The following is a 27,114-nucleotide window of genomic DNA, read 5'->3' on the forward strand; positions in this document are numbered from 1 at the left end:
TTTCCTAGGACTCTGCTGTCACAAGGCCAACCTCTCCATTGCCCAAGGAAGCCAGTGATCCATCTGAGGATCAGGCGTATCCACAGGAAGACAGCTAGAGAACATAAGAGTGGGTATTTCATCATTCTTGATTTATCTCCCAAACGCTTCCCTTTGTGTCCTTTGTATCCTGCTCTTTTCATCTCCCTGTAATTAGTCTCTCGCTTACTTTGTTAGCCATGATTCAACAGTCTTCTTTTTCTTTCTTTTGACTCTTTTGCTATTCATTTGGACCTTACTAGTCCATAATGTATTTTCTCCCTTTCATTTTACAAAGAAAGTCACAATGTCGCTCTCTAACGGTCATATTTGTAATGACACCTAGTGTTAAGACTTCCTCTGTTCTCTAGGAAATGAGGCTGTGAAGGTCAAAAGACAAGCTTGAAAGCGTAAAAATGATATGGGTGGCTATGAACATTTCAAATGGATTACAAAAACTTGACTTTTTTTAAGCCTAGTTGTCAAACTAGCTGGCCACATCAAGAACTTTTTGCGAGCAGACTGTGGCGATATCATCCAATCAACCTTTCAGCCAGCAAGTGACCTTTCATCTTGCCCCGAAAGTGCAGCGGGAGGTGACTGTGAGGACGACTTAAACAGCTGTGATGATGTTGCTCACTAATTAATATTTTTTTCAAGAGGAGCAGCATCCTTAATGTTTGACCTTTAATCTGTGGACCGGCGTGCACCAGCAAAGACTGTGAGAAGATGGATGATGTTTTCATGGTGTCACCATGTCAAGTCCATTCATACATTTGCATGAGCAAACTTCATGTGGATTTAGCGGGCTCAGCTGTGGTAAAAAAACGGGGGTGTTTACAACTTTATTTTAGGTCTGAAACACATCAACACTTTGTGTTATTTTATTAGTCAGACAGTTGTTAGATGGCATACAGCTCTTGACAGGTGACAACAAATCAGCAAAAAAAAAAAACATTAAGCATTAATCTACAAATCAATTTGCCAAACTTTTTATTATTAAGAAGAAAAAAAATCGTCCCAGCCTCTGTGCCATAAAATAGCGCTCTTGGATGCACCTCAGCCTTTGACATCTGGGTGTTTGTTTTTGCTTTTATGCTGCCATCTTTCTTTTTTCTGGAAATGTCTTTGTTTATGTTTGCTTGGTAAAATATGAACTGTGAATCTGTGTTACATGCTCGAACAAACCGAGGCTTGCTGTACCTGTTTTGAAGGGTGTGGAAAATGGCATAAGTCTACAGGACCCTTCTTTAAAATGTCACAGGCCCTTTTTTCTGGTAAATAGATGACTGATTCCTTCACATCTCTTTGTTGTTTTCATCTTCTGCTTTTTGGAAATATGTCCAACCCACTGGATGAAACCGCTGACAGATTTTTTTATTCATATAAATCAATAGAAGTATCACTACAAACTGCTAGAGTTACAATTTAAAACTGCACCCCTTGCTTGTGTAATAATTTAGAAAACATGAAATAGTTCAAAAATATTTTGTAAATTTTATTTATGGATTTAAGAAATATGAAAAAGAGAGGGGAGTAAAGGGACTTTTGTACGAATATTATCCCATACACTGTACCTGTGCCACTGTTAAGTCACAAATAAAATATAATGTGATTGCCAATCGACTTTGGTGTAGTTTTCTTTTCTCAAGTGGCTACATTGGTGTTTTTTGTCTGAGTAAACAAAGAGTCATAGGATTGTGTCATTCTGTAAAGTGAGGCTAAACAAAGTTCAAAGGCCAATCGGTAATCAGTCACAGTATGTCCTGTCTTACAAAGTAATGTTTTTTCCATCATTGCTTTTTTGAATCCACAGTGCATGATGTCTATTTGTGTCTGATTGATAAGATTGATAGAAAGTGTACAATGGAAATGTGGACCTACACGCAAGGTGGGTTAAATTTTTGTATTTGGAAATGAGCCCATTATTCATGCAATGAAACATCTAACGTGACCACTCTGTGCTTGTAGGTGCTGAAGTGTTGTGAACTGCTGCATTGTGCTCCAGCTCTGTGTCTGTCTGGTGGCGAACACTGTGTTTACTTAGAGCTTGGCATTACCATCTCGCCATTCCTTAACTGTCACAACATCCCATTATGTTTTCTTCGTGTGGACTCTTTTTACCCTGTTGTCTTCTCACATCAACGCTGAGCTTGTTGCTTTCAAGGTAAGATGCTTTCAAGTTGATGTAGCTGATGTGTATTTTCATTTCTTTGCTCATTTCTTTGCTCACACTCGGGAAGCTACTCTATAAATATATATATATATATATATATATATATATATATATATATATATATAATATATTTTCTTTCTTTTTTTTTTTTAAAGGGATATATCCATAAAACCTTTCACACACCGTACAAATATGTTTATGTCACAGTGCAGTTGATGTCACATCAGCCAGCAATGAGGATCCGAGAGTCCGTGACACTCGAGCAGTCAGCGACCAGGCACTGGTTCAACCTGTCGACTGTGTTCTGTCAGAATGGAGTCCGTGGTCACGTTGTGACATTTGTCAGGGAAAAAGAGTAAGTACCGTAATTTTCGGACTTTCGGATTTAGATCAATACATCAGTTAGATCATAGGTGTCAAATGCACGGCCCGGGAGCCAGATATGGCCCGACGCATCACTTTAAGCGGCCCGCGAAGATTAAATTGTGCATCGACATTATGTGTCAATACGAAATTGAAATTGAAATTGAAAATTGAGTTCACTTTTTAAAAAATACAGATATTACTAGCAAATTTGTTACCATTCATTTTTGTGTTTTTGTGCATCGACTTTATGTGTCAATACTAAATTAAAAATTGAGTTCACTTTTTAAAAATAGAGATATTATTACTAGTAATTTTATTACCATTCATTTGTTTTAAATATTTTAACAGTTTTTACTACTCTGATTTTAAAACTAGTCCATCAGTTTGTTGTGTAGTCATAATGGCACTCCGAAGGAAACTATGATTACAATGCGGCCCGTGACAAAAATGCATTTGACAGCCCTGATTTAGATCAACAATGCTTCTCTAGTGCTTCAACTCTATCTCTCTACCTTTAGAGGAGGCCAGATTAAAAGCTTTGACATGACAAGGTGAAAACAGCCCACTAATGCGATTTTGACTGTTATGAAACCATGGAGCTCCCTTTAAGAGCTCTTCTGCACCTCTGCTGAGGATTTTGCTGTTTCTCTCACTTCTCAGTACCGCTATGCCAAATTGAGCCAGCCAACACAGTTTGGAGGGGAGCCTTGCCACTTTCATGGCAGGGAGGAGGAAAGCTGTGAAGTTCCAGCACGTTACACCTGTGACAACATTTTGCCGTGTGAAGGTTTCCTTTGCAGCCAAACAGGCAAGTCTGCAAGTTGCACTCTGAGCCACGTGATTTTCGTTTTGACCTCATTTTAGCTACCAAACCATATTTGGTAGACACAACACACTCTATAAGTAGAACCATGTGAGTTCTCCCAGCCAATCAACAATGAAAAATAATTATATTAGTAGAAATAGATTTCTCTAGCACATAATATTGCATGATATGACAAACTACAAAATTAGAGTGATTAAGGTGTGGGTACTTTGAGAATTAAAATTTTTTTTTTACCACTAGTGGTCAGCCTTACAGTTTGAGGTTTAAAAATATCGGATTAGGACCTCCTGGGTTTGCATGGTGTTTCTGTTGAATTTTGCACTTGAATAAAAAAATAAATAAAATAAGCCTCTCTATTAGTGTGAATGGGCTAGGGTCAAGAATGGAGTGACTGCCAATGTCATAACATGCTCGCCCTGCAGGTCGCTGCATTCCAAGAACGCTGCAGTGCAACGGGGAGGATGACTGTGGTGACATGTCAGATGAAGTTGGATGTGCAGGGAGTCAGAAGCCCTGCAGATTTGAATCTGAGGAGTACTGGGGCATTGAGAACCTTGCCAAGGGGTCAGTACTCCTTCCAAGTATTGTATTTCTCAGGCAGATACTGTCAATCTTTTCTGTATTTGTTTTTTTTTTGCCGTAGAATCAACATTTTGAACAGCAACCTGGAGGGAGTTGTTCTGGATAACAGATACTATGCTGGTAGTTGTTTGCCTCACTATATCCAGGATGTTCGATTCAGGAAGCCTTACAACTTGCAGCAGTACACTCTGCAGGTATGCCAAGCCAGCAATCGCTCACAATCAACTTACGATAATGGGATCCAAATGTCAGGTCTTTATGCTGGATACCAATCAATTTATTTATTTATTTATTTATTTATTTATTTATTTATTTATATTCGGGTTATTTATTCATTTATTTATGGATTTATTTATTTATATTCTGGCTACCAATTTATTTATTTATTTATTTATTTAACACAATTGTTTCTGCCTATTATTTTTGTATAACCATTATGTAGTTAGCTGCATTTTTTTGGGTTGCATTTCAGTTTTTTATTTATAACTATCCAATGCAGGACTTTAAACGGGAACCTTTCTTCACAGACAAAAGGGTCATACGATTTCACTCTGGATGCTTTTGACTCGTACTCCGACTACATGGATCACACCATTAAGGAGCGGATGACCCAAACGATTGTTTCCATTGGCTTTGGCATTCCAGGTATTTTTGAATTTGGCTACAACCACAACAAAGCCAAATACTCCAAGTCAGTCCAGAAGATTCGTCGAGCCTCCGGCAAAGTGAGACATCCTTATTGTAAAACCGCTTTAGTATTCTTGCAAGTAAATAATACAAATCCCAATCATCAGTCTTACAGCTTCCTCAGGGCCAAAGCTGAGCTGGAGCTGGCCCAGTACATGCTCAAGTCAGACAACTTGATGCTGAGCACAGAGTTCCTGCAGCGTCTTCGCTCCCTGCCTCAGTCTTACGTTTATGGTGAATACAGGCAGATCTACAGAGACTACGGTACGCACTACATCACAGAGGCTGCCCTCGGAGGGGATTACGAACACACCATCATCCTGGACAAAGAAAAGCTAGAGAAAACCGGTAATGGGGGCCAGTGGTCACCATAAATCATCATTTGCTCAGAAATATGGAGCAAAAAAAGTAAAACTCTCTGACAGTCTTTTTTTTGCTCTAGATTATTCTTTGACAGACTACAAATCATGTACACAATCAGGACTTAAGGTTGGCGCCAACATATATGGCGTTTACGTGTCTGTGGGCTTTCAAGGTGGATCCTGTGATGGCCTCCTCAATGAAATGGGAGGTACGGTGGTATGCAAACACACACACTACACTGTTTTTGGAGGACATTTAGTTCAACTGTATTGTTCTAGAGGAGACCTCACTTGGTTGCATGGTGGAGGACACCGTGGCGGTGGTAAGGGGCGGTAGCAGTGAATCCATCACCGCTTTGGTGTCCCAGAAGCTTCCCTCCCCACAACTGATGAGATTATGGGGCGAGGGAGTACGCTTCAATCCGGACTTCCTTCGCAGAACGGTAGAAGTGCTTTTACACCCCTCCCAAAAATATCATGTCTGAGAAATTTGTAACTTTCCTCAGAAGTGAGTCAGCCTATATACATAGTAAAATCTTGCATTTTCATTTCCAAATTTGTTAATGGCAGTACATATTTGTGCATTGTAACTTTATTAACTTTACTCCGCTCGGGTTGTTAGCGGAATTGGCATGATCCCTGAAGGCAAAGCAGCTGGCCTGATCAGAGCCAAGTTTGGGAGTAAACAGCAAAAGATGCCAAATGGAAAGAGCTCCAAATGAAAACACAGTCAAGGTTCACTCGATTAAGCATTCCAGTTGTACAATTCCAAGAGTCTGCATTTTCTCATTAGACCCGACCTCTGTATGAGCTGATCACCTCAAGAGACTTCATCCATGACAGCATCTTGAAGAGAAATCTGAAACGGGCCTTGTTTGAGTACTTGGAAGAGGCCAGCTCATGTCGATGTGCTCCCTGCCGCAATAATGGAGTGGCTGTGCTCAGAGGTATCATCTATTGAACTGCATGCATCTCAGTCATATCCTATCAAGTCTATACAATACATCCAGTCGGTTTCACATCATCATCATAATTTTGGAGGGAGTGCTAAAAATACATCATCTAATTCCCAATAGGGACCAGATGTGACTGTGTGTGTCCTGTTGGCTACAGTGGTCGCGGCTGTGAGGTCACACACAGACAAAAAGGTTAGCTCATACAATATTATTGTAGTATTGGTTCTCTTGAATGTGTTGACACAGCATGCATTTTGACAGATATTGCCATCGATGGCAGCTGGAGCTGCTGGGGTTCGTGGTCTTCCTGCAGCAGAAGAACAAAGACGAGGAGTCGCCAGTGTAACAACCCGGCGCCCAGCAAGGAAGGCCTGCCGTGCAGAGGCTTGCAGGAGGAGTCCACTGAATGCGTTTAAAATTCAATCCGTTTCCCTCCTGTCTGTATGACCCTACAATTAACATTTAAAATATAACAATTTCAATATATTGATTTATTTGACGTCTACAGTCGTCAATGGCAGGGAATGAGTTGGAACAAAACAGAAGTCAAACATTGCAATCTATTTGTAGAGGACTCAATTACAAGTGACGTGAATCAACACAACTTTATTCACAACAATACATTTTGTACATATTGTGCAATATAGAAATTATTCATTTTATTTGAGAATTTAACAGACTAGAGCCAGTGCCGGCTCTACGCAGGGGCAAGAGGGGGCAACGCCCCCTCAAATAGATGTCCTGCCCCCTCGAATCAAACCTTTAGAAGTGAAAAATCCGCTGATAAAAACACACGTTAATCAGCCCCCTCTCTTCTCTCATGTCGGTGCAGTGTGTGTCCTCACACAGCCTGCTGTCAGGACTCCGCGCCCCTCCGTAAACATCCAATCACTGTGAGGATGCAAATGAGGCAAGACGCAGCCAGAGAGTGTCAAGTTACAGTCAGCGCGGTAGGAGTTGGAAGAAGCAGTAAAAACTCCACCAAACCCGTCGTAATGACCCGTGATATAACTAATGATTAACGACAACTCAAATAATAGTTAATATAACATTCATATTATATGTTCCCCCCCCTGAGAGATTGCCACCTTATTGTGGTCAGGGGGTTTGCGTGCCTCAGTGACCCTAAGAGCAATACCAGCAGAAGCTTTAATCTTCAGGTGGGACACCCAAGCTGGACAGGTCTTAGTGTAGAGGCCTGACAGAGTGCAGTCCACTTCTCCAGGTTGAGATCTGGACACACAGCTAACAACTGCCGTGAAGAAAACACTAACTGTTAAAAAAGTGTAAAAAAAAAAAAAGAACATGCCCCCTTCACATTTCTGACTGCCCCCTCTTATGTGCATTCCTAGAACCGGCCCTGACTAGAGCAGAAATGGGCAAACTAGGGCCCGCGGGCAACATCCGGCCCACGGGGCCGTTTAATCCGGCCCGCCAAACCTGAATAAATTGTATTATTAATTTTTTTTTGGGTCATTTTCCCTGCAATTACTATGTTTCCCCAGTAGATGGGGAAGCGCCCGCCCACGCATTTACTCCCGGGAGCCGTGTCAGAAAGCTCGGGGCACACTCACAAGTGCTTGTGCGTACTTAGTAGTACGTAGTAATTTCATCTATCAGTGCCGAATTTCGTGTGTAGGCTGTGACGTCAATATTCTCGTAATTCGCGCGCTGAGTTTTCAGATACAGTTTTACGCTAATGCCACCCACAAACCTTCCCCTGGAATCCTTCCATTAAAATGAGTGGCCCGAAGAAAAGAAAGGTGGACACTGAGTGCCGAATGTTAAAAAAGAGTGGACAATTTGGCTCGACCTACGTGTGTGAGATGACGTTCAGCCACATGAACGTCAACAAAGCCCGTCACAGATCTAGGTTAACGGACCAACACCTCGGCTCTATCCTAAGAATTACCACAACAAATTTTACTCCAGACTATGATGCACTAGCAAAAAAGGGAAACCAACAATACTATTGATTTCTTTATTACTTTATTTAGATGTATTCTTTCACTGATTCTTCAAGATGATGTATTTGGTCAGAATGTTTGCCGTTGGATGTGATTTCGCCTCATTAGATAAACATATTTCATAAATCTGACCTGCAGGCGCTGAAGTGATGGAAAATGTTATTCATCATAACAGTGTCGTATTTAATAAGAATCACTGATAGTAGTTTTTTGGTGAAATATTTTTTTAATGCTGTTAATAAATGCATTTGTTTTCAAAAAGCTTTTTTTAACATCCATGCTTTAGTATCTACTAAAAGTAAAAACCTTTTATGCAATGACCTTTAAATGTCATTTATATTACTTCACACAAACACTACATCCATCTGCTCCTGGTTCGGCCCCCCGGTCAAAATTTAGAGCCCAATTCGGCCCGCAAGTCAAAAAGTTTGCCCACCCCTGGACTAGAGTCTAATATAGTCACTAGACTTACAATGACTCAATTGAACATGTTCAACAGCGCTCAGACTGAGAGGAGGAGCCAAGGCACATAGTTCCGCCTCCATCAGGTGCCGGATTATTGCAGACCCTAGTCCGCTGTTTCCTCCCTGATGTACAAGCAGACCAACCTCCCCAACAGGACCACGACCCATCCGTTCCAGTTCCTGTTTATAAAATTCATTATTTTATTTTTCTATTATTTTTTTTTTTTTTTACCAGAAGAACAACATTATAATAGGTTTTGAATAATTCCGAGTAAAATAATGCAAAATACTGCTTCTTTTTGTCTTACCGGTTCGGTGAGTGTCCTCACAGGCCTCTCCTTGGTAGCCGGGTTTACAGATGCAGCTGCACGATGTACCAGTGAGCACAGGGATACCATTATGCCTGCAGGGGGCGCAACGACAAGAGCTGAACTGCTGCTGATACTCATCCAGTCCCCTCTGGAGGTTGCTCAGTCTGGCTTCAAATTGATTAGATGCTGTGCTGAGGCGCACAAGCTCATAGATTGGCATGATCTGGCACAATTGCAGAGAGAGATTAAGCAGACGATTCATTCAACCAAGTGTAGCATTTTTTTCAGATCCCCAAAAAATGTTTCTATACATCCAGCGATGCAAATTAGCACAGCTGCAGTATGTTTCAAAACCTACATATTTAGGGGAAGTATTGCAAAAGGTAGGGCCCTTACCTCGTGTTCAATGACAGTCGGGTTGTATTTAAGGCTTGACCCCCACTTGCGATAGGTTTCCGAATCCCTGATGACCATTAAACCACTGCTGGTCTCTGTGTATCCCCCCTTCACCAGCGCGAGGACGTCCTTAATCACAGCGGAACCCTTGTCTGTCACTTTAACCAAAAGTATAAATGGGAACAAAAAATAGTGCATTGTTTTTTTGTTTTTTTTATAACAAAGCTCAATATATATTTTTTTTTTACAATCATCAGGTGGTTCGATTAAATGAGACAAAAATGTAGGTCATATGAATTGCAAGGTGTCATAATCACACACTTAAAAATTTCAGTACACATTGCCTCTTGTATTCTATGTATGTTTTATCTATCAACAGTCCCGTTGCATTCAACCTCTGATGTTGTTTTGTTTGTCGAGCTTTGGCTTTTCCAATCCCCAATGCTTCACTCACCATGTAATAAGGGTCCACCTTTTTTACACAATTCTCCGCCCACACTGAGTTTTGCCTGTCCAGTATTTCCGACTGTCATGCTCAAGCCAAGCGAGGCACCAATGCATGAACCAGTCTGTTTCCATTCAAGTTCTGCAAAGGGATACATCATGATGAAAAAAGAGATATGGTGAAATAGTTTCCGGCAAAATGTGTAAACAAGAAGGCCCACCCTACTTGATTCAACCATGGCTGTTTTGTTGACCACCACCACATATTCCATGGTTCCTCCCATCACTCCCTCGGTGACATAGTGGGTGCCAAATATGTTGAAGAAGCGCGAATACATGCCAAAGTCATATCGCTCGGGGAGTTCCATCAGTGACAGGTAGAAATCCTCGTGGAGCATCAGCTCATTACTTCTCATCTTGAAGTGACCTGTTTCCACTTTGGACAAAAGCCTGATGAAGCCAAGGTCCTGGCAGCAAAAATTAATCAATTAAAATTAATTAAAAATTACAATTAGTTAAAAATTACAATTAATTAAAAGTTAAAATTAATAAAATAATCAAATTAATTAAAAATTAATTAATGTGTTGTTTTATAAATTGATATTTGTGAATGTAGGGCGGCTCGGAGGCGCACTGGGTAGCACGTCCGCCTCACAGTTAGGAGGGTGCGGGTTCGATTCCACCTCTGGCCCTCCCTGTGCGTGTTCTCCCTGGGCCCGCGTGGGTTTTCTCCAGGCACTCCGGTTTCCTCCCATATCCCAAAAACATGCTTGGTAGGCCGATTGAGCACTCCAAATTGTCCCTAGGTGTGAGTGCGAGTGCAAATGGTTGTTTGTCTCTGTGTGCCCTGCGATTGGCTGGCAATCGGTTCAGGGTGTCCCCCACCTACTGCCCGTTGACGGCTGGGATAGGCTCCAGCACACCCGCGACCCCCGTGGGGACTAAGCGGTTCAGAAAATGGATGGATGGATGGATGGATATTTGTGAATGTCGGTGAAATATAAAGCACTGGCTATTACGGTACCTGGCTTTTATACTGTGATATATTCCTCAGAAACTCAGACTCCTTACTTCCACTCAGTCCCACTTCCACATAATAGATGCCGACCGAGACGCCCGCATTGAAGGATCTCATCGTTTTCCTTGCCTTCAACAGGCTCACCACGTTACTGTAATATTCCTGAGTGCCCTCTGATGTAGCCTCTGCCTGCAAAAGATAAACTTGCATTACCAAGTATCGGCCGAGTCCATCTGGCAAGCTGCGCTTCAGAATAAATCACAGTACCACAAAGCGGTAGACGTGGTAGTTGTAAGGTTTTCTGTAGTTTTTCTCATCTTCATTGTAGTGCAGGTTCTCACAGAATGCATCATAGGTGAATTTTCTCCATTCGCCGTTATACACGTATTTGCATTCTCCTCCAAAATACTTTGGGTCCAGTACGTGATTCACAAATTCTCCAGTCAAAGCGTTGTAGCTGAAACAATTTAAGATACAAACGTGGGTTCATTTTAGAAGATAGCATGTTATTATCATTTCTCTGTCATTAGGTACGGCCAAAATAAACAGTCGACGGTGATGAAGCAATTATGCGTTTACAAGTCTCGAAACCTTCTCATCCAATTCGACCAGTGGAAAATAACGGTTTTAGGAAATGACTGCACAAAAAAATCATTAAGTTGTGTACACTTCAGGGTTTTTCAAAAGATTAACATCTTAGTTTGGAATAACTTGGCTATGTTCTGTAAACAAATTGTAGTAAACAGACTTAAAGACTGGCGCTGATTCTATTTTTATTTTCCATTTTTTCAACAGTAAAAATGATAGTTTGATAAGCATCTTAAGTGCCTTGTTTCATTTACTTTATAGCAAGAGTGTCACGAGTGGGCGCCGCCGGCCGCTCGGCCACGCCCCCCTATCTCCCTGATCACCGGCACCTGGCGCTGGCTCATCAGGAAGTCTATATTAGCGCGACCAGCGCAACTCCAGTTGTCAGCTTGTCCCGTCATGTCCTTGTCCGCATGGATCTTAGAAAGCTTGACTCCCAGTTTCCTGGTGATTCGGTCCTTGTCTAGTCAGTCCTGTCCCGCTTTTGCAGCAGCTGTCACCCGCTCCAGAAGCGTCCTGTCATCCAGCCACCCTCACCCACCTTACAAAGAGTGTTTACCCTTGAGTGCCACGCTCAGCACCAGGAATGGTGAGGAGGGTGGAGCACTTGTCGTTCCTCTCGTTGAACACTTGACAATCCTCTTCATCTGAAAAATCATCACAGTCTGCCTCTCCGTTACAGCGAAGGGACTGGCTGATACAGCGCCCTGCAGTGTACAATCAAAGATTAGGTTTCATTTGTCTAGCAATAAAATAAAGACTCTCATAATTATTAGACATTGCTTGTGTTTCAACTTGAACTGTTGCCATTGATAGAACTTACCAGTTTCTTTACAGGTGAAGCTCTCCCCACAGTAATCTGGTACCAAACACGGTGCAGTTGTTGTTGGACATGCTAGCGTGTCCCACAGCGTCTCCAAGCAAGGTACACCGCCAAATTGGGATGGCTTCTCCAGATATCGGAAACGAAACTTAGACAAATCAAGTTAAGGAGAAATTAAAGAGGTTGTTCGGATTGAGCGACATAAAATCTTTTTTGTGTTCACTTTCAAGATGTCAACAAATAGGATATCAGTAAATCTGTCATTCCGCATTTCAAAACTGTTTAGTTGATTACGAGAGCATGAGTCATTATTCCTTTTGGACTTCTTTGACCCTTGTCCTAACTGGCAAGAAACTGCAAGTAACTTTTAAGCAAACGGACAGAAAAGTTACAGAAAAGTCGAACAGCAGCACAGTAAAATATTATTTGTACCATTATGTCTGTGCATGTGTTACACGATGTCCATGTTGACCAGGGCCCCAGTTTGCAGTTGTCAGGTATTGGCCTGTTTACAGCTCTTACCCGCCGAGCAGTGGTGCTAGGGGAAAAAAAAAATCTTTCCAATCCCATTAGCAACTAGAAAATGCAATTTCTGGAGAAATAGCGTGTGAAGGCGAAGACCATGAATGGGAATTTAAAAAAAACATTTGCGCCAAAATTTTTTTAAATTTGTAACAAAACGAAAACTACAGGTTCAAGAGGTTCACTTTGGAGTTCAAAAGTTGAAACGGGTTCAATCGGACAAAAATTGTAAAAGTTAGAGTAAATGTTATATTTAGGTCACTTCTGGTTTCATTTAGGGCACCTCTTGTTGAAATAAAGTCACTTCCGGTTTATTTGGGTCACTTCCGGTTTAGCTGAGGTCACTTCCGGTTTATTTCAGGTCACTTCCGGTTTAAAAAGGTCACTTCCGGTTTATTTGTGTCACTTCCGGTTTGATTTGGGCCACTTTCGGTTTACGTGAGGTCACTTCCGGTTTATTTGGGGTCACTTCCGGTTTACCTGAGGTCACTTCCGGTTTATTTGGGGTCACTTCCTGTTTGATTTTGGGCACTTCCGGTTCATTCTGGGTTCATTGGGGGCACTTCAGGGTCAATCCAAGATTGGAAGTGGGGGTCAAGGGTTGAATTGTGCAAGCATAGTGGAAGTGGGGGTGAAGTGGGTGAATATGGTAAGGATGAGGTGAACAAAGTGAATAAAGTTGGAATGGGTTGAATCGGTTGAAAAATGTAGAAATTACAGTAGAAAAACCAAATTTGGGAGAATTTGGTTGAATTTCAAATTTGAAAGTTTGGAATTTTTGGTAAGTGTGAAGTTGTGGAATAGGTAGGCAAAAGATGAACAGTTGAAAGTTGGAATGGGTTGAATCGGTTGAAAAATGTAGAAATTAGAGGTGAAAAATGAAATTTTGTGAAATTTTGTCGAAATTTTAAACGTGAAAACGTGAAATTTTTGAATTTGGCAATTTTGGGAATGTCGAGAATCTTTCCGAATGTGATTCGAATGTGCTGAATGTGCTCCTTGGCGGTCTGATCCCCGGCTGCAGAAGCTGGCTCTTGGGAAGGGTGAGAAGTTCGGTCATCCGGGAGAGACTCGGAGTAGAGTCGCTGCTCCTCCACGTTGAGAAGAGCCAGATGAGGTGGCTCGGGCATCTCATCAGGATGCCTCCTGGACGCCTCCCTGGGGAGGTGTTCCGGGCATGTCCCACCGGTAGGAGACCCCGGGGACGACCCAGGACGCGCTGGAGAGACTATGTCTCTCAGCTGGCCTGGGAACGCCTTGGAATCCCCCGGGATGAGCTAGATGAAGTGGCTGGGGAGAGGGAAGTCTGGGAGTCCCTCCTAAAGCTGCTGCCCCCGCGACCCGACCCCGGATAAGCGGAAGAAGATGGATGGATGGATGGATGGATGGATGGATGGATGGATGGATGGATGGATGGATGATGTGAATTTCAAATTGGAACGACGTAAATGTGAAATGTCGAATGTGCCATTAAGAATGAATGGGGAAAAAATGCAAGCGCTCATTCTCGTGAATATTTGGAATACGTCAAAAGTGGAATGGAGTGAATCGGTTGAATTATGTGGAAGAAGAAGAAGGACAAAAAAGTGAGGAGAATGAAATAGAATAACTAGAAAATGCAATTTCTGGAGAAAACCAAAAACTACAGGTTCAAGAGGTTCACTTTGGAGTTCAAAAGTTGAAACGGGTTGAATCGGACAAAAATTGTAAAAGTTAGAGTAAATGTTATATTTAGGTCACTATTGGTTTCATTTAAGGCACCTCTTGTTGAAATAAGGTCAATTCCGGTTTATTTCGGGCACTTCCGGTTTTATTTAGGTCACTTCCGGTTTAGCAGAGGTCACTTCCGGTTTATTGACGTCATATGATGGCGCCGCGGATGGCAGCCACGGTGAGTCGCTCTCTGTTTCTTTGTCTTATTTTGTGTGTTTTCTGTGTCCTCTGCTGTCCATCCCGGATCACTTTTACCAGAGAAGCGCTGTTAAACATCGGACAGTCTTCTGGTATTTTCTCTCCTGTTCTCTCTGATTCAGACTGTTTGTCGGAGATTCTAGCCGGAGCGGCGGTGCTCTACAAGCTAGCGCGACGGCGGCGCGGAAAACGAGCCGGAGCACTCGTAAAGCTGAGGCAGAGAGGGTTCCGTTCTGCCCTACCGTCAATTCATCTAGCGAATGTCCGCTCCCTGGCGAACAAGATGGACGAACTGCTGCTCCTCACTTCAAGGAACACGGACTTCAGCAGATCCGCCGCGCTGTGCTTTGTGGAAACGTGGCTCAGCGAACGAACCCCCCACCACGCCGTGGAGCTAGCGGGGTATAGGCTAACTCGTGCAGATCGCAGCGCGGAGCTCTCCGGAAAATCGAAGGGAGGTGGTCTCTGTTTCTACATTAATGAACGTTGGTGTACTGATGTCACGGTGTTGAAAGAGTTTTGCAGCCCTCTCCTAGAAACACTTTTCATAAACTGCCGGCCGTTCTATTCACCACGGGAGTTCTCCTCAATCGTCATGGCGGCTGTTTACATTCCACCACACGCACGTGCGAGTGAAGCCACGCAGATGCTGGCTGACCAGGTAACAGACATGGAGAAACTTCTACCAAATTCACTAATCATTGTTCTGGGTGATCTTAACAGGGCGAACCTCGCACACGAACTCCCCAGATACAGACAGCACGTAACGTGTCCCACCAGAGGGGCCCAGACTCTGGACCACTGCTACACCGTGATCAAGGATGCATACCTCTCTGCGGCTCGTGCAGCTTTAGGACTCTCGGACCACTGTCTAGTTCATCTGATCCCGGCCTACAGGCAGAAACTAAAAACTTCTAAGCCTGTGGTGAGGACTGTGAGGAAGTGGACAGTGGAGTCAAGGCAGGACCTCCAAGCCTGCTTTGACTGCACCGATTGGGGAGTTTTCGAGGCTGCAACTTCAGACTTGCATGAACTCACTGACACTGTCACATCATACATCAGTTTTTGTGAGGATCTGTGTGTGCAGACTAAGACCTTCTGCACGTACAACAACGACAAACCTTGGTTTACACCGAACCTCAGGAGGCTGCGCAAAGTCAAGGAGGAGGCCTACAGGAGCGGCGACCGCGACCTGTTCAAGCAGACCAGAAACACACTGAACCGAGAGGTCAGGAAAGCCAGGAGGTGTTACGGAGAGAACCTGAAGAGACACCTCTCTGCCAATCCTGATCCCTCAACAGTGTGGAAAGGTCTGCAGAGCATCACGGGGTACAAGAAACGAACACCCCGTCCTGTGGAGAGCCCAAGGCTTGCTAACCAGCTAAACAGGTTCTACTGCAGGTTTGATCGGTCCTCCCACACAACGGGACTTCCTGCAGCACAATCTACATACTCACCTCTCCCCACAACTACTCTATCCACACCTCTATCATCGTTGTCACCCACTCTCTCTCTTGCAGAGGCCGCGCCCGCACTCCAGATCCGCGAGGAGGAAGTGCGCCAGATGTTCCGGAGACAAAAGACCAGGAAGGCACCGGGCCCAGACGGCGTGTCACCTTCCTGCTTGAAAGTCTGCGCTGAGCAGCTGGCGCCCACCTTTGCACGGATCTTCAACCGTTCTCTGGAGCTGTGTGAGGTGCCCTCGTGCTTCAAGAGCTCCACCATCGTTCCAGTGGCCAAGAAGCCCGCCATCACAGGTTTGAATGACTACAGACCTGTCGCACTGACATCTGTGGTCATGAAATCTTTCGAGAGGTTAGTGCTGAACCACCTGAAGGATGTCACGGGCCCCCTGCTTGACCCCCTCCAGTTTGCCTACCGGGCAAACAGGTCAGTGGATGATGCGGTCAACATGGGACTGCACTACATCCTGCACCACCTGGACACCCCAGGAACGTACGCCCGGATCCTGTTCGTGGACTTCAGCTCGGCGTTCAACACCATCGCTCCTGACATCCTCCAACAGAAGCTTATCCAGCTTGCGGTGCCTGCCTCCACCCGTCAGTGGATCACCAGCTTCCTGACCAACAGGAGACAGCGTGTGAGGCTGGGGGGCATCACATCTGACACCCGGACCACCAATACTGGAGCCCCTCAGGGGTGCGTCCTCTCCCCACTGCTCTTCTCTCTCTACACCAATGATTTCTCCTCAGGTGACTCTCCTGTGAAGCTCTTGAAGTATGCAGACGACACAACTCTCATCGGACTGATCCAGGACGGTGATGAGACTGCGTACAGACAAGAGGTGGAGCGGCTGGTCCACGGGTGCAGCCAAAACCACCTGGAGCTGAACCCGCTCAAGACCGTGGAGATGACAGTGGACTTCAGGCGAGACCCTTCACCACTTTTACCCCTCACTATCTGGAGTAATACTATTCTCTCCACAGACACCTTCAAGTTCCTGGGAACCACAATCTCTCGGGACCTGAAATGGACCGGCCACATAGACTCTGTCCGGAAGAAGGCCCAGCAGAGGCTGTACTTCCTGAGACAGCTCAAGAAGTTCAACCTGCCGCGAGAGCTTCTGAAGACCTTCTACACTGCCATCATCCAGTCTGTCCTCTGCACCTCCATCACTGTCTGGTTTGGATCAGCCTCCAAACAAGACAAGCACAGACTGCAACGGACAATCAGGACTGCAGAAAAGATCATTGGAATCAACCTCCCATCTATCCAAGACTTGTACCTGTCCAGGACCAGGAAACGTGCAAGGAACATCTCTACAGACCCTTCTCACCCAGGTTGCAGTCTGAAGGAACTACTCCCCTCCGGACGGCGTTATAGAGCTCGGTACGCCAAAACCAGCAGACACCGAGACAGCTTTTTCCCCCAGGCTGTTGCTCTGATGAACTCACACCACTCTTAGAGTCTCAGAGTCATTACTGTGCAATAACATCCTGCTCTTCACACCTTTTTTGAATTTGTCTACACTGTTTTTGCCATTTTTCACATGTCCTGAGTGTTGTTAGTCACCTAAATGTTGAAAAGAGGGTGTGTTTTACCGAAGTCAAATTCCTTGTTTGGCACGCTCAAACATGGCGAATAAAAAACTCTTGAATCTTGAATCTTGAATTTGGGGTCACTTCCGGTTTAAAAAGGTCACTTCCTGTTTATTTGTGTCACTTCCTGTTTACGTGAGGTCACTTCCGGTTTGATTTGGGGTCACTTCTGGTTTACCTGAGGTCACTTCCGGTCTATTTGGGGTCACCCGGTTTGATTTGGGGCACTTCCGGTTCATTCTGGGTTCATTGGGGGCACTTCAGGGTCAATCCAGGATGGCCACCACACTGGAAGTGGGGGTCAAGGGTTGAATTGTGTAAGCATAGTGGAAGTGGGGGTGAATATGGTAAGCATAAGGTGAACAAAGTGAATAAAGTTGGAATGGGTTGAATCGGTCGAAAAATGTAGAAATTAGAGTAGAAAAATGAAATTTTGGAGAATTTGGTTGAATTTCAAATTTGAAAGTTTGGAATTTTTGGTAAGTGGGAAGTTGTGGAATAGGTAGGCAAAAGATGAACAGTTGAAAGTTGGAATCGCCATCGCCTTCACACAATAATAATAATAATAGAGAATGGTGTAGAATAACATGTGTGAAGGCCACTGCCTTCACACAATAATAAAGTGAATGGAGTAGAATAACATGTGTGAAGGCCATCGCCTTCACACAATAATAAAGTGAATGGTGTAGAATAACATATGTGTGAAGGCCATCGCCTTCACACAATAATAAAGTGAATGGAGTAGAATAACATATGTGTGAAGGCCATCGCCTTCACACAATAATAAAGTGAATGGAGTAGAATAACATTAGTGTGAAGGCCTTCGCCTTCACACTAATAATAAAGTGAATGGAGTAGAATAACATATGCGTGAAGGCCATCGCCTTCACACAATAATAAAGTGAATGGTGTAGAATAACATATGTGTGAAGGCCATCGCCTTCACACAATAATAAAGTGAATGGAGTAGAATAACATATGTGTGAAGGCCATCGCCTTCACACAATAATAAAGTGAATGGAGTAGAATAACATTAGTGTGAAGGCCTTCGCCTTCACACTAATAATAAAGTGAATGGAGTAGAATAACATATGCGTGAAGGCCATCGCCTTCACACAATAATAAAGTGAATGGTGTAGAACAGGGGTCTCAAACTCCAGTCCTCGGGGGCCGCATTCCTACATGTTTTCCAAGTTTCCCTCGTTAAACACACCTGATTCAAATGATCAGTTCATCCTCACGTTCTGCAGGAGCCTGATAATTGAATCAGGTGTGTTTAACGAGGGAAACTTGGAAAACATGTAAGAATGCAGCCCCCGAGGACTGGAGTTTGAGACCCCTGGTGTAGAATAACATATGTGTGAAGGCCATCGCCTTCACACAATTAGCATGCGCAGACTTCAATCAATTCTCAAGAGAAAATTGCTGTACCTGTTCTGTGTTGACATCTGTCGCCTGCTGTACGCGTTTCCATTAACGCTGAAACTGATTGAAAGATGCAGCGTGTAGAAATATAGGAGTAAATTAATGACACTGCCCATTCTGACAGCCTTAGGTTAATGTTGAAGATGAAAATGGAACATCACAGTACTGTTGTCATAACGGGGTCATTTTACCAACGCAATCCTGACCAAACAGTGAATCATTGATAAAGAGTAAACAAAAGCTCTTGCAACAGTTGGGAAAGTTGAATAATCTCTTATCAACCACAAAACCCGTGATGATCTATCTTTATTTTCAGCAACTCTGCTGTTTTTGTGACAAATCTGGAGTTATGAATATTTTAGTAAAGCTAAAAAACATATTCCAATTTTTTTTAAAAGTGCCTAAAAAGATTCATGTATAGAAATTTGTTTGTGGTTACATTTTGTATGTGAACTGAACTATGTTTAAAATTCTGTACTTATGGTTTCTTTCAGCATGAACGCGCACGTAAGCAGTGACGTAAATTGCGTACGCGCACCGCAGCAGCGGGACTTTCAAATTGTTTGCATGGTCGTCGTCGATTAGCATTAATACGTTACCTGAAAGTCGTCCCCAGAAAAGCCATCAACGTTCACACAGATTTTCCATTGCGCAAACGTGATGAACAAAACGAGTTATAATGGAGGAGGTAAGGAAATGTGTTTTGTTGCTTTATTTTCCAAATGCAGCGTAATTTTCATGAGCTGTGCTAGTGAAGGCGAGGAGGCGATCTTCATTCATTGCTTCGTTAATTTGCTGTTGCAGTGTAGTGTTTATTTTTCTTACTCCAATCAACATGCTCCACCGACCAAGATCACCTTAGCATGACCATTATGCTGTATGTCTGTTGTTGTTTCTGTAATTTAAACAATTTTTTACCTACAATTGAGATTGAGCTTAATAAAATGAATTCAACAGTTTACATTATACATCAATACTTTGAAACTAAACATTCTTGATTGAAAGTTATTATTTTGGTCTTGGGTATTGGAAACCATATTCCATTCACTGTATTTATGATAAATCAATTATTTTCTTTCAGGAGAGTCAAATCAGTTTCAAAGCTTTGAGAGCCAAGTTTCAGGAGGAAGCACTTTTGGCTCAGTCCAAAACCACTCGACCAGCTGTAGCGGAAAAACCCAAAAGGCTTCCTCATGTCGGAGGCCACTGTAGTTCAGTGGTTAGCAGTATCAATATTGCCACAGAAAACAAGACTACTGTGGTTCCCAGAGTTATCTTCAGAAACGAACTGCGAGCTTCTGGGGGAAAGCGGCCAATTCCTTCTCCGACCCAACCTACGCAGATCTCCCCCTCTTCTCTATCCACAAATGGAGACAGCACAAAATGGCAGTCCTTCAAAGAACGACACATGCCTCGGGTGCTTCCCGTCCTGTGTTCTAAAGATCAGAAGATTGATCATCTGACTGAAAAGGAATCGCCACAAGACCAAGAGGTCGTGAAAGAAATGCCACAAATAAAACCCAAGAAGAATAATTTGCTGCTTGCTTTGAAGTCTTCTAGAGTGTCAAAGGTTAGCACAGAAAGCGAAGAGGAACCCACATATGCTGAGTTGACCACCAGATCTTCTAGCGCTCCTGGCGAGCTGCCCTCTGTGGAAAAGCAGACCTCAGATGATGGTATTTGGCTCCAAGGAGAGTAAGTTACCGCAGAGCGCGACCTCTCTAATCCAGATGTCTCAATCATGCCTCCGTTAGGAGAGACGATCGTCGACTCTGACAATCGCATTGTTAGCACCTTGGAGAGGGCCAGGAGAAAGTTCTCCCGCCGACACATATTGAGCTCCAGCAAATCTAGGAACGTGCGTTCTCCTGACTTTGCAACCAACGAGAGATCATTCCTTTCGCCGTCCATGGACAATGTGGAGCCTGATCTACCTCCACTTCCACCTCCACCTGTTGGTCTCCCACACCTTGCTTGCATCTCTGCCCGACCATTCTCCAAAGTCAACAACTCTGCTCGAAGTACGTATGTTGCAAACATTGTTCTCTAACGGCATGTGTGAACTTGCTCAACGTTTTCTCTTCTCCCAAAGAACCTGCGTTTATGAAGCCGTGTCGCCCAGATAAAGCTGAGCGTCCTTCTGTCACTGCCGACCTTCCCTCCCATTCGACTGTTCAAAAAAATCCACTACCTGACTTGAGGTCACTGGGGCCGAAGCCATTAAAGCCTCCCAGACCGCCATTAGTCGCTCTCAGACATTACCAAAAACCTTCAGTTAATGGTGTGTTAAATTTATCATATTTTTCCCTCCTTGTTTTTGTTCTTGCATATTTGTGGTAAGCGTGGACATCTGCTTAAGTGCGAATCTTTTTTTCACAGAGGTGTTAAAAGATCTCAGCCCGCAGCCAGCTAATGAAAAGCCAATCTCCAGTGCTGTGCTGGATGCTCCTGTTTTCCCAGACTTTGAGATGGAGCCCACAGAGAGCGAAGCTGTAGATATTTCTGCATTAAACCTAGAGGTTCTAGATTTGGGAGGCCTCAGCTTTCCACTTCCTGACTGTGGAGTTCCTGAATCCGAGGCTTTGCAATGTGACACGTGTACCTCCGCAGGGGCCAATGAAAGCCCTGTCGTCCAACAGCTCAAACTTTGCGGTCTGAACGGAAGAGCTCCTCATGCAGCCAGCTTTCCTGAACCGTCAAATCAGTCCATCAGTCATGAGCAAAGTAGCCCAAATGAAAACGTGAAGGTTCCTCCTACTCCAACCTCTCATGCTGATGAGTCTCACTCTGCCCGGGATGAAACTGAGCTCACTCTCCAAGCAGCCACGACTTCTGAAGCGAGCCACACGCATACAAGGTGAGCGTCACTGAGAATCTTTTTGTGTGCGTGTGTGCGTGTGTGCGTGTGTGCGTGTGCGCGCGTGCGTGCGTGCGCGCGTGCGTGCGTGCGCGCGTGCGTGCGTGCGCGCGGAACACTTTGAAAAAACATCAGATTTCAATGGTGAAAAAAAAAGTTGGATATCTATACTGATATGGACAGTTTAATGTCTCAGGAACAAAAGGATGCCACATCTTTTGATGGAAATAAAAGTTTTCAGCCTACAGAGGGCTCAGTATATAGACACCCCAAAAATCAAAGTGCAAAGATGATGTGGCAGGTTCGTCCATTTTGCCTAAATTCAATTTCTGCAACTCAAAATTATTTTCAATATCTTGTGTGGCCCCCACGAGCTTGCATGCATGCTTGACAACGTCACGGCTTGCTCCTAATGAGACGACGGATGGTGTCTTGTGGGATGTCCTCCCAGATCTGTCTAAGGGCATCAGCAAGCTCCTGAGGAGCAACCTGGCGGCGTCTGATGGACCGAAACATTATGTCCCCGAGGTGTTCTATCGGGTTTAGATCAGGTGATCGTGAGGGCCATTCAATTGTATCAATTCCTTCATCCTCCAGATACTGTCTGCATACTCTTGCCACATGAGGCCGGGCATTGTTGTGGATCAGGAGGAACCCAGGACCTACTGCACTGACCATGGGTGCAAGGATTTCATCCCGATACCTAATGGCAGTCAGACTGCCGTTCTCTAGCCTGTAGAGGTCTGCTCTTCCCTCCATGGAAATGCCTCCCCAGACCATCACTGACCCACCACCGAACCGGTCATGCTGAATGATGTTGCAGGCAGCATAGCGCTCTCCTTGGCTTCTCCAGACCCTTTCACGTCTATCACAGGTGCTCAGGGTAAACCTGCTCCCATCTGTGAAAAGCATAGGGTGCCAGTGGCGGACTTGCCAATTCTGCTGTTCTATGGCAAATGCCAATCGAGCTCCACGGTGCTGAGCAATGAGCACAGGACGTCGTGCCCTGAGGCCACCCTCGTGAAGTCTGTTTCTGACTGTTTGGGCAGAGACATTCACACCAGTAGCCTGCTGGATGTCATTCTGTAGGGTTCGGGCAGTGCTCAACCTGTTCCTCCTTGCACAAAGTGGCAAATATCGGTCCTGCTGATGGAATGAGGACTGTCTACGGCCCTGTCCAGCTCTCCTAGAGTAACTGCCTGTCTCCTGGAATCTCCTCCATACTCTGGAGATTGTACTGGGAGACACATAAAATCTTCTTGCAACGGCACGCATGAATGTGCCATCCTGGAGGAGTTGGACTATCCGCGCAACTTCAGGAGGGTTAAGAAATCGCCTCATGCTCCCAGTCGATATGACTTTAGCTAAAGCCAACACTTGTGGAAAAACAGTTTCAAAAAATCAAGAAGGAGGAACTTGAAATGGCCTCCACCTGCAAAACCAGTCCTGTTTTGGGGACCATCTCGTTGTTGCCCCTCTAGTGCACCTGTTGTTAATTCCATCAGCACCAATGCAGCTGAAACTGATTAACAACCCCTTCTGCCACGTACCTGACCAAGACCTTATCAGAAAAGTCTAATTGAATTCCTGCTGTACCCTGATAAAAAACTGTTCCTTTAATTTTTTTGAGCAGTGTATATACATGTGTATATATGTATATATAAATTGGATTGTTTGTTTCAGTGACCAAAACTATGAGTGTGACAATGTATATGAAGATGTGGAAAACATCAACAAGTTCTTCTTGTGCCAGAACTCACGCAAGCAGAAAGGCAATCTGAGTGAGATTACTTCCTTTTTCCCCCCTCACCTAAATAATTCTCGCAGAGCTAAACGTAACCTTTTCTCTTAGATCCATATGCTGACAACAACCTTCCTGCGGTGAGTCATTTTTTTTTAAGCGTTTGTCATTTCATTCTTCACTTTTCCTTGCGCCGCCTGTGCTTGTAAGTATTGACATATTGTTTACCTCAAGAAAGAGGAGGCGGCTCTTCACATTTGGCCACGGAATCCATGGTATGAGCAGTGGTCTTTTAATTGACATGGATTATATCTGCCAGATGGAAGCCCGCCTTTGATTTAGTTTCTCTCATTGTGCTGATCAAAACAGGGGCAGCACATCAGGAGAACATTCATCCCATTATCACGTCCACAGGTATGTTGCGCAATCCACATTGCCAACTGGAAAAATGGAAAACAAGCCTTTGTGCTGCTCACCAGTCCATTTTTTTTTATCCTCAGTAAAGAACGTCAAAGCCCTAGCGTGGCTGACTATAAGGAACTGAAGAAGAGGGAGAAGCAGCGACTGGACAAGGAGAAAAAGGAGCAAAAAGAAAGAGAGAAGAAGGAGAACGAAATGAAAAAGAAGTTTAAAGTAGGTCCGGCCGATATTGGAGTAAAGGTCACTAATTATTTACTGCTGATGAAGAGAAAGCCTAAACTGAAGGCTGAGGTAACTTTGGTGTGTTTCTCGAGGTGACGGGCGACGAAGTGCCCATGTACCACGCTAAGGTGATGGTGGCTAGTAAAGTCCGCAAGAATGACCTACCTGTTAAAAGCGGCGACACTGTCAGCATTATTCGTACCACCAACTGCCCGAAGGGAAAATGGTTGGCACGAGATGCAAACCACAAATGTGAGTTGAAATGAACATCACGTCTCAGCGGACTGTTTTTCTTATTGATTGATTGATTATTCTTTAAGTGGCTGTGCACTGTCTTGGCTTTTGCAGATGGCTACATCTCAGTGATGAATGTGGAGCTTAATATCAAGGAGATGTTGGAGCTGGGCAAAAAGGCCCAAGCAGCGGGACGTGGTGGCAACATGGATGGGGACACCATCAGCATTGGAAGCAGGTGCCAAAAAGCATCAGTGCACATCTCTAGCTGACATTCGTAACATTTCTTTTCCTTTTCAGATCCTCAAGCCACCTTGTAGTCACAAGCAGTTGTGAGTATCACAAAAATATGCTAGACGCAAAAAAATATATATGTACATATGTCATTTATGGACAGTGAAGGTCATTATTAAAATGAGGTTGCTAAAATAAAATAAATAAAAATTATTATTATTTTTAGTAATTCACTATTTAACAGCAAGCATCCAGTTCTTTTCCATCCAAAACATTTATTTTCTTTCAGAGAGGGGAACAAAAATCCCTCAAAATATGTTACTTGTGTTTTGTAAGTGAATATAGACTATAGAACAGCAAGCATCCAGTTCTTTTCCATCCAAAACATTTTTCTTTCAGAGAGGGAAACAAAAATCCTTCAAAATATGTTACTTGTGTTTTGTAAGTGAATATAGACTTGGTGAGTGACAAATCATAGTTGTTTCAAACTTGGGCAAAGATACCTTAAAAGTCCCAAATGACGACCTAAATACTATAATACTCCAGACAAGTCAATTTTGTTTTGTTTGTTTTTATGAAATATTGGCTGGTGGGTCTTGGTTGGTTCTCTGTCAAACCTCAGCTGTCAACTGCTTAATCAAAAGCAATTGTTTTCGCTCAGTCACAGACGACAGCGAGGAATGGGCCTGTGAAGACGAGATGCTCTCAGCCTGCCAGTAAGTGGGATAATCTTGCCTTTCTTCTTGTTCGTTGAGGAACAAGTGACCAGCACAAACTACTTGCACTTCATTCTTGCAGCATTCCCTATCAGCCCACCTCCATTCCAGAAATGCGTAAGTACATTCAATTCATGTTTTTTTTTTTTTTTTTTTTTTGTAAGTTTAATGCAAGAACATCAAGTATTTCCCCTCAAGTCGTCCTTCAAACGGCAATGTGAGCTTCACTAGTAGTGATGTACAATACAGAGGAAATGCTTTTGATGTGAATGTTCTTGACTCCATCCGTCTTTTCTCTGTCCGTCGTTAGCATTTTTTTATTCTCCTCTCCCCTTCGGTTTTTCTGACAGCATATCACCTTGCTAAGAACCAGCACGGTTTGAGTGATGCCAACTTTCACCACACTCAGTAAGTCAAATGTGCACATTGTTAATGCAGATGGTCTTGAAATTTTGTCTTTTGAGAGCAAATTGACATTTTTTTCTGAAATTATTTTATTTTTATTTTTTTCCAAAAAATCTCTGCAGTAATTTTTTTTCGACTGGCAAGAGTTTGAGCCTTGCATTAATTTGAAAAAATAAATTATGAATCAAACCTCAAGGATCATTTCACAACTGATTGTTATTGATACAGGAGCCACTACAGCCAGAATATAAATTACAATTCAGGGTAAATAAAAACAACTATTGTCAGGTCATGGAACATGTTATGGTGCTTTGTAGCTCTTGGAAATATTTCCTTTTCTTTTTAAGGCGAAGACATGAAGCTCTGCAGAAGCTGGCCATCTTTTTTGAACATGGCAAAGATGAATTTAGTGATGTTCGTGATAGTGGAGCTCCAACCCCGACTAAGTATAATATATCTATTTTTTTGTGAAATTACAAACGTGTGTTTTATGTTGTTGGCAATGTGTATTTTGCAACATTTTTCTCCCTGTTTTTCTTTCCATTTTGTCTGTTACTCAAGCTCTGATCCACCAAGTAAGTGTTTTCATGGCTCCACTGTTGTCACCACAAGCGATCACTATGAAGGACAATCTACAAGATTGTTTGAAGTCTTGCATTATCTGAAGACTGAATCTGTCTGACATCACCATATGTTTTCTTTTATCCAGACTTCTTGTGTGCCGTTGAAGAGCTTCCTTACCCGTAAGTATTGACCTTAAATCAGTAAAGCTAGTTTTTATGGTTGCATATTCAAGGCTTGGTCATACAATCTATTTTACTTTGACAGTGAACAAGAAGTGGACTTCTCAGAAGTGGAACTTCTTCCTCCACCGCCGTTGTATGCTGACAACGACTGAGTAAAACATCTGCTAATATTTGAAACTGTACATTTATCCGAGTATCTGGTGTGACTGCAAACTGAAAGAAAAGCTATCCCTGGCCAATTAAAATAAGCATCCCGAATGAGCTTTATATTCTTTTTACACTTGCTAAGTGGGTGTGGGTGTTTCACTTTGTTTGATGATGCATACCACATCTGGTTCACATTTTTTCTTTGGTGTTATGTTGTTGCACATTACAAAGCTCACATGCAGAAGATAAATCATGCCTTTTTTTTTTTTTTTTTTTACTTACAAATGTTTTTCCAATTTTTTAGTCGATTTCGCTGCGTTAAATTGAATAGTGTAACACCTTCATATGTAGTTAGGATAGCAGTCACTGTGGCTGCTTTATTCCCTTGACTTTGCAATTTTACAACATCCAGCCAAAATAGTATCGAAAAAAAACAAAAAAACAATCCCATCAATAATGTTAAGTTTTGATTGAATCTGTCAGAGCTGTTA

At 43.4% G+C, this 27,114-nt stretch overlaps 4 protein-coding genes across 9 annotated transcripts in view; 3 read left to right on the plus strand and 1 right to left on the minus strand.

Annotated features, from left to right (window-relative positions):
• Positions 1–1,640, plus strand: part of dab1b (DAB adaptor protein 1b) — a 57,771-nt gene extending 56,131 nt beyond the window's left edge. For 4 of the 5 annotated variants that reach the window (XM_037275534.1, XM_037275538.1, XM_037275539.1 and 1 more), the window contains one exon: positions 9–1,640. In XM_037275534.1, the coding sequence (XP_037131429.1) occupies positions 9–98 (90 nt within the window). In that variant the 3' untranslated portion in view covers positions 99–1,640. The remainder of the gene's footprint in view (positions 1–8) is intronic. The other variant, XM_037275537.1, reaches the window with a different exon arrangement.
• A 104-nt stretch (positions 1,641–1,744) lies between these two features.
• Positions 1,745–6,532, plus strand: c8b (complement component 8, beta polypeptide). Of its 2 annotated transcripts, none has more exons than XM_037275532.1 (13): positions 1,745–1,909; positions 1,990–2,185; positions 2,396–2,549; positions 3,221–3,368; positions 3,809–3,950; positions 4,030–4,162; positions 4,496–4,693; positions 4,763–5,003; positions 5,098–5,226; positions 5,297–5,460; positions 5,811–5,964; positions 6,094–6,165; positions 6,235–6,532. In XM_037275532.1, the coding sequence occupies exons 2-13, from the start codon at positions 2,115–2,117 to the stop codon at positions 6,387–6,389; spliced, it is 1,761 nt and encodes a 586-aa protein (XP_037131427.1). In that variant the 5' UTR covers positions 1,745–1,909; positions 1,990–2,114; the 3' UTR covers positions 6,390–6,532. The 2 variants fall into 2 exon arrangements, with proteins under 2 accessions (XP_037131427.1, XP_037131428.1); XM_037275533.1 differs by having other exon boundaries at positions 2,402–2,549.
• Positions 6,533–6,601: 69 nt separating this feature from the next.
• On the minus strand, positions 6,602–19,071 carry c8a (complement component 8, alpha polypeptide). Its single transcript, XM_037275531.1, has 12 exons — positions 18,908–19,071; positions 12,417–12,522; positions 11,985–12,132; positions 11,721–11,868; positions 10,841–11,030; positions 10,580–10,762; positions 9,782–10,022; positions 9,566–9,697; positions 9,112–9,269; positions 8,713–8,938; positions 8,390–8,584; positions 6,602–6,658 (listed from the first exon to the last, which is right to left on the minus strand). The coding sequence occupies exons 1-11, from the start codon at positions 19,015–19,017 to the stop codon at positions 8,433–8,435; spliced, it is 1,794 nt and encodes a 597-aa protein (XP_037131426.1). The 5' UTR covers positions 19,018–19,071; the 3' UTR covers positions 6,602–6,658; positions 8,390–8,432.
• A 1,503-nt stretch (positions 19,072–20,574) lies between these two features.
• On the plus strand, positions 20,575–27,069 carry si:ch211-188c16.1 (uncharacterized protein LOC562677 homolog). Its single transcript, XM_037276783.1, has 18 exons — positions 20,575–20,596; positions 20,656–20,922; positions 21,281–21,553; positions 23,477–23,539; positions 23,611–23,639; positions 23,734–23,774; positions 23,869–23,913; positions 24,000–24,132; positions 24,234–24,393; positions 24,490–24,613; positions 24,676–24,707; positions 25,271–25,325; positions 25,408–25,442; positions 25,676–25,733; positions 26,078–26,176; positions 26,292–26,305; positions 26,440–26,473; positions 26,559–27,069. Exons 1-18 carry the CDS (start codon positions 20,575–20,577, stop codon positions 26,626–26,628), a joined length of 1,554 nt encoding a protein of 517 aa, XP_037132678.1. The 3' UTR covers positions 26,629–27,069.
• The last annotated feature ends 45 nt before the right edge of the window (positions 27,070–27,114 follow it).

The sequence above is a fragment of the Syngnathus acus genome, chromosome 17 (assembly GCF_901709675.1).
Source record: "Syngnathus acus chromosome 17, fSynAcu1.2, whole genome shotgun sequence".
NCBI classification, from domain to species: domain Eukaryota; kingdom Metazoa; phylum Chordata; class Actinopteri; order Syngnathiformes; family Syngnathidae; genus Syngnathus; species Syngnathus acus.

Excerpts from the sequence above, each read along its gene's own strand:
- c8a (XM_037275531.1), bottom strand. The coding sequence starts at position 19,017 with ATGGGCAGTGTCATTAATTTACTCCTATATTTCTACACGCTGCATCTT. Across the intron at positions 12,133-12,416 it reads ACACATGCACAGACATAATG|TTTCGTTTCCGATATCTGGA; the intron begins GTACAAATAATA and ends GATTTGTCTAAG. Across the intron at positions 11,869-11,984 it reads CTTCACCTGTAAAGAAACTG|GGCGCTGTATCAGCCAGTCC; the intron begins GTAAGTTCTATC and ends TGTACACTGCAG.
- si:ch211-188c16.1 (XM_037276783.1), top strand. The coding sequence starts at position 20,575 with ATGGTATTTGGCTCCAAGGAGA. Across the intron at positions 24,133-24,233 it reads AAATGAAAAAGAAGTTTAAA|GTGACGGGCGACGAAGTGCC; the intron begins GTAGGTCCGGCC and ends GTGTTTCTCGAG. Across the intron at positions 24,394-24,489 it reads ACGAGATGCAAACCACAAAT|ATGGCTACATCTCAGTGATG; the intron begins GTGAGTTGAAAT and ends TGGCTTTTGCAG.
- c8b (XM_037275532.1), top strand. The coding sequence starts at position 2,115 with ATGTTTTCTTCGTGTGGACTCTTTTTACCCTGTTGTCTTCTCACATCA. Across the intron at positions 5,227-5,296 it reads CCTCCTCAATGAAATGGGAG|AGGAGACCTCACTTGGTTGC; the intron begins GTACGGTGGTAT and ends GTATTGTTCTAG. Across the intron at positions 5,461-5,810 it reads CGGACTTCCTTCGCAGAACG|ACCCGACCTCTGTATGAGCT; the intron begins GTAGAAGTGCTT and ends TTTTCTCATTAG.